The sequence below is a fragment of the Oryza brachyantha genome, chromosome 6, assembly GCF_000231095.2.
Source record: "Oryza brachyantha chromosome 6, ObraRS2, whole genome shotgun sequence".
Lineage (NCBI taxonomy): Eukaryota > Viridiplantae > Streptophyta > Magnoliopsida > Poales > Poaceae > Oryza > Oryza brachyantha.
This window is the reverse complement of record NC_023168.2, coordinates 2325772-2331771: the sequence shown is the minus strand read 5'-3', so window position 1 is coordinate 2331771 and position 6000 is coordinate 2325772. Positions and strand designations below refer to the sequence as shown.

General features: G+C 40.7%; 1 protein-coding gene across 3 annotated transcripts; it reads right to left on the bottom strand.

Moving 5' to 3' along the window:
• Positions 1-1108: 1108 nt before the first annotated feature.
• Positions 1109-4877, bottom strand: LOC102710599. 3 transcript variants are annotated; one of them, XR_005811992.1, is made up of 3 exons: positions 3519-4877; positions 1530-2073; positions 1109-1429 (listed from the first exon to the last, which is right to left on the bottom strand). XR_005811992.1 is itself a non-coding variant. In XM_006656620.3 (2 exons), the coding sequence occupies exon 1, from the start codon at positions 4774-4776 to the stop codon at positions 3538-3540; it is 1239 nt and encodes a 412-aa protein (XP_006656683.2). In that variant the 5' UTR covers positions 4777-4877; the 3' UTR covers positions 1448-2073; positions 3519-3537. The 3 variants fall into 3 exon arrangements, 1 of the variants encoding a protein (XP_006656683.2); XR_005811993.1 differs by having other exon boundaries at positions 1696-2073; XM_006656620.3 differs by lacking the exon at positions 1109-1429 and having other exon boundaries at positions 1448-2073.
• Between the last annotated feature and the right edge of the window lie 1123 nt (positions 4878-6000).

Genomic DNA, 6000 nt, shown 5'->3' with positions numbered 1-6000 from the left:
TCTAATAGCCAATTCATCCGATAGTTATATAGTACACAATTAATATCCTTTATAAAAAAATATCTGACCCCACCTGTCATACATACCTATGTTTTAAACTGCAGCGGACTTTCAAATCTATAGTCTGTTATTCTTCCCTCTCCTCCGTGGACATCCTAAAATATACCTGCTCTTACCCTAGCGACAGTAGCACAGAGGGCGGAGAGCGTCGTGTCTGTTTTTGCAGAGGGCATGTTAAACATGTGACGCGTGCAGGTGTTTTGGCTGTTTCCTTTTTTAGAAAATACCGGAGCAATTTTGGATGAAGATAAGCATAAAGTCACAAATCATGGTTATTTTTCCTTGGTTTTGTGCGCAATCTTTTCAAAACCCTCGAACGGTGTATTTTTTACTTTAAAGTTCGATCATCTATCTTTCTAAAATAAATTCTTAACTAGTTAATTCTATCTTTTATCACTATTAAATAGCTATTATAAAAATTAGATGTTCCTTCATTTTCATATTTAGCTATAAAGAACACAATCATTTCCATCCCTATGTATTGTAATTCCTACGCTTTTCATATGTACCTATCAAACGACAATTTCGAAACTTTTGTGTGTTTTGTTATTCCGAGGGAATTCAATAAGCATGATGTTTTGTTCCCATGTTTTTTTTTCTATTATTTTGTTTTGACAATTCTACGTTCCAGAGGGGCCTTCTTTTTTCATCCGTCTTTCACACTGCTGGGGTGAGCTAGAAGGTGGCGTTGCACTTGTCCGTAGTACAAATAATCAGACGACGTGGATATAATAGGGTAAGCTTACAACTGTAACTGTAACTAGTGCACACATTCGGAGTCGGGCTAGATAAGCATGTGCATTGCATCCCATCTCAAAATAAGTTTATTTTTTTAGCTTTTTATATAATATTTAACTCTTTTTAAAAATTTTCACGATTAAAATTTTTGTTGTTATTAGATGATAAAACATGAATAATATTTTACATGTGACTAATTTTTTTAAGTTTTTTAATATTTTTTTAAAAATAAGACAGATGGTCAAATGCTAGACTATTTAACCTAAAACAGAATAAAATCTTTTTAGGATGGGATGTACTGTGACCTTAGAGTTGTATGTGCATGATTTCACTTGTGCAGGGTTTAATCTCAATAACTACGAATATTACGCAAATAGGTAAGCTTTTAATAACATTTACTGGTCCTAAAAAAATATCACTGGTTTTCGAATCAGGCGTTGTGTATCCGTGTGCGTGTTCTAATCGAAAGTCAGACTGGTTCCGTTGTCAATTTCGTTTATTTGCAGTAGAACTTCGCTGCTTATCTCCTCCATAGATTCCAGACCGTCGTTGAGCAACGGTGGCCAAGCAGGCGGCGCTTGAAATTGTGGACGAGTGGGCCGCGGGAGAGACTGCAGCATTTCCCCGCAACCTGAAATTGAGCTCGGAAGGTTAGGCAATTGGCCCAGTTGATAGCTAACACAGCCGATGCACACAAATATTCAGAGAAGGCCAAAACAAAAATGTGCAACCTAGGGATAGAGAGAGAGAGAGATGTCCAAATACTGCAGAAAACTGGCATAAACTCAGACAACTGCCTCCGCTATATCACAAGTTCACAACATTCAAAACATCAGCTTAATACTTGAGATATGCACATTCAGCAATATCACCCAGGACCTATTCTCGTGCTTTTACCTTTTTTTTTTAGCTCAGCTTGTTCGGCAGAACAGGTATGACCGTATAAGTACAGAATTACTTGGGATACTCTTCGAATGGTTTTCACCTCCTCATGGAGACAAACATGTTGATACCGTTGTTTCTACCTCAGCTGGAAGGTAACCTTATCTGCCTCTCTGAAAAGTGCGTGATTCTTATGTGAATTGTGCAGTAAGCTTCTCCAGGTGCCCGAAAATGAACGTCTTCCAGCTTCTTCAGACTTCAGCTATCGCCCAACAGGATGTTATCCACATGTTGCAGGCTTGCAGCCTGCGTGTCAGGAATTGGACATCATCTTTCAGATGTGGTCGTGTGGATGCCCTTTTTGGATTACTGAGCAGCAGTATACCACAAGTCCTGAAAAACCAAGGAATGATGAATAAACGTTTTGTGGACAATGTGGCTCAAGTGGTTTTTCTATTGTCCATGACAAAAAAAACGTTACTGCACTAGTCAGTTTTCTTGGGAATAATCAATTCGTAATATTAGTTCATTGTTATGAGGTTTAATTATTGTTAGGTTTTTTTCGTGTAAGCCCATGACTTTAATATTAAACAAATAAAGATGAGTGTCATACTCCCTCTATCCAAAAAAAAAACCAATTCTCCGGTTTCCGTGTTCAACGTTTGATCATCCGTCTTATTTGAAAAATTTTCAGGAAATTAGAAAAAAATTAGTCACACGTAAAGTACTATTCATGATTTATCATCTAATAAAAACAAAAATATCAATCGCAAAAAAAATTTGAATAAGACAAATAGTCAAAAATTGTAGGTAAAAAGTAAAAATTGATTTATTTTAGGACAGAGGGAGTATAACACAAGCAAGTTTAGTCCATTTATGTTAAATTATCTTCTCATTTTGTGTTACTTTGGTCTGTCATATTGAAGTCCTATAGCAGTACTAATATTGCAAAATATAGGGGTACTAGGGGGATAGAAAAGTGCTAACATGTACAAAAGGAAGACGAGCAGAGTACAATTCTATTGACAACTAAACTCTGATTTTTTAGAATCACAGTGTTCTCCCTGGATTAACGCTTCTCAACTGATATACGAATTATGAAACTTCTTGAAATACTTGCTCATTGAACAATTGAAGCAGATCATGAGCATTACACACGCTCCCAAGTTCAGTATATTGCAAAATTTGTGCCTGAAGTTTGCTAGCATATGGCAAGTAAACTATTCAGAATTGTGTTTTGCAATGCAAACTAGATCAAAATTATCCACTATTGTCTTTTTATCTAGAATTAATTCCAAAATCACATGTAACCCATCCGACTCATATGCTCCAATCCTACAGTGCTACACCATAACACCAAGCTGCCATTTCTTGGGAAGATACGCTGGTCGGCTGAATTGGTGTTGGGCATTTATACCCAAAACCATCCTTATTGACCAGAATTCTCATGAATGTTCTAACGATTTGACCAAAAGTGAAGAGTTTGTCATGTGTCCATCTCAATTGAAAAAAGGCATCTGAATCTCTCGACAGATTAGATAGCAGAAAGGCTATGTCCATTCTATCTCCTACATGAATTAATTGGGAGCAAACACTTATGCATCACTTTCATCTGTCAGTTAATAAACTGCCTCAACTCTCAACTATCATTTCCAAGGACTAAATAAGTAGGCTTGGTGCTTCAGCTAAACTGCCAAACAAATAATTTTATAGGCACACTGTAACTGAGGAAACCCACACATAATGTTCACCATCATGTTGCTAATCTACATTAGTTCGCTATATGACCATGATAGCTGCATGGAAAACCAAAGAGATGTCCATTTCCAATTGTTTACCTGTCAATCCATGTTAACCTCAAAAATAACCATCCTCGTCCTCGTCGTCGCTACTCCATAACATGTCAACGCCATTTATCCCAACACCCAATATGCCATCCATAATTTCCTCATCAGCAAATGCAGACATTGTTGCAGCACCAAACAACTTGGTCCTGGTTGCAACGATGTCATCAACAACACCATCCAAATCACTCGTATCCCAATCCACTGTGAACTCATCATCATCTTGCTCCTCTTTCTCTTCATCTCTGAATCCCATATGTGCCCCATTCTGCAGCATCTGCTCATCAACCTCTCCATTCTCAACACGGTCCCATGGCAACCAAATGTCAGCTACACTTCCAAGAGCACGGCAACCGTCCCCAACCACAACTGTCCTCAAGTCAGCGGCGCGCGCTTTCCGCACTGTATCAGTGAAGTCGGAGTCATCGGAGACCAGCACGAGCCAGTCGACGCCGCAGGCGACGGAATGCTTCACCTGACGCTTGAGCGCGTGATCGGCTGCCTGCGGCTTGTCCGAGACGGTGCGGACGTGGACGCCGGCGCGGCGGAGCTCGGAGGCGAGACCGTAACCGACCTTGGGGGTGAGGAGCTCTCGCGCGGCGTCATCGTACTTGGTGTTGCCGGAGATGAACCGCTCCCGGAATTTCTGCCGCTTCTTGCCTTTGAGAGAGCGGAGGCGGGAGAGCTTCTTGTTGCGCTCGCGCTGGTGGAGCTGGCGGAAGTGGCGCGTGAGGTCGGGGCGGGTGGGGAAGCGTCGGCCGCAGACGGCGCACGAGTAGGGGACGGGCGGGGCGGCGACGCCGGAGCGCTCGGCGCGGTCCATGGCGCGGCGCTCCCGGCGCTCGTCAGCGACCCAGGCGGGGACGTGGGAGAACGCGTGGCGGTTTGCGAAGGCGGAGAAGGACACGACGCGGCCGAGGAGGGAGGCCGCGTCGCGGAGCGCGGAGGCCGCCGGGAAGGGCGGGCCGCGCGGGGGCTTGTTGTCGAGGTCCCACAGCACCACCACCGTCGGCGGCCGCGCCGTCCACATCCCGTCCTTGCCACGGACCATCTCGACGTCGGCTATCGGGCCCACGGGGGGCGGGCTCTCACCCGCCGCCGCGTCGTGCCGGGACAGGCGGTCGCCACGGAGGGAGAGGCGGTGGCGGAGGAGGAGGAGGTGGGGGCTGCTTGCGCGGGGGAGCGGGAGCGGCGAGGCGTGGAGTGGGGTGGGGTTGGCGGTGAGGTGGGGGAAGGAGAGGGGAGGCGGCATGGCGCGCGTGGGCGTGGCGAGGTCGCGCCCCCAAGGTGTTTGATGGTGGATAGGAGAGGACGAAGCGAGAGAGGAGAGGCGGATTTTGGGCTCGGTGGAGAAGACGGGATATGCCACTGCGGTTTTGCTAGGCGAGTGGCTTTATTTTACGAATGTAATTATACTGCTGCCTCCAGGTCTTTTTTATTTAGCATAGTTGATATATAAATCTATATTTGATTATTTGTTTTATTTAAAATTTTTATACAAATATGCAATATTACAGTTATTATTTAAAGTTTTTTTAGTAATAAATCAAATCATAATAAAATAATTTATAATTATATACTTTTTAAATAAGACAAATGCTCCAGCGAAAAAAAAAGTCAACGATGTTAAATAAAAGACATGTAAATAAGAAATACGTACAGCTGATATACATATGATTTTCTTTATTCCTATAAACATTATCAATGGTGGTGACCGATTGTTAAAAGGAAAATGACTATAGACCTACGATCTCCGTCCCAAAATAAATGAATTTTTTGAGTTTTTAGATAGAATTTTTAACTCGTCTTATTTAATTTTTTTATGATTAATATTTTTATTTTATTATTATATGATAAAACATGAATAGTGCTTTATGTTTGATTATTTTTTTCAATTTTTTAATAATTTTTTTAAATAAGACGGATGGTCAAATGCTCACCTAGAAAGAAACCTTTTTTCTTAGGACGGAGTAGTAAGTGTTAACCACTTCTACTAAGGTCGCTTTTATATGGTAAGTAATTGACATGAAAAAACGCAAAAAACGCACCAGTAGATTAGCATATAATCAATTAATTATTAGCTATAAAAACTTAAAAAATAGATTGATATGATTTTTTATGCAACTTTTCTATAGATTTTTTTAATAAAATTATATCGTTTAATAATTCGGAAAACGTGTGCGCGAAAAACGAGAGAACATATGTTAGTAATCCTATCTAAAGAACATGGCCTAACTCTTTATTTTTTTGTGAAAAAAACTATGCAATGAATAGACTCATGTGTTAACAACAAATGTATACATTAATTAGGAGATGATACATAAAAATAATGTTAATAACATATTAATGATATTTTAATACATTTTGTTTGCAATGTATGGATAATATACTAGTCAGTAGAAAAACATGTATACTTGTTATCTATGAGAATTTTGAATATCTAAAATAATTTGACAAAATTGAATATTGTACATAG

Bases quoted from the DNA above. Each gene is read 5' to 3' on its own strand.
- LOC102710599 (XM_006656620.3), bottom strand. From the start codon at position 4,776: ATGCCGCCTCCCCTCTCCTTCCCCCACCTCACCGCCAACCCCACCCCA.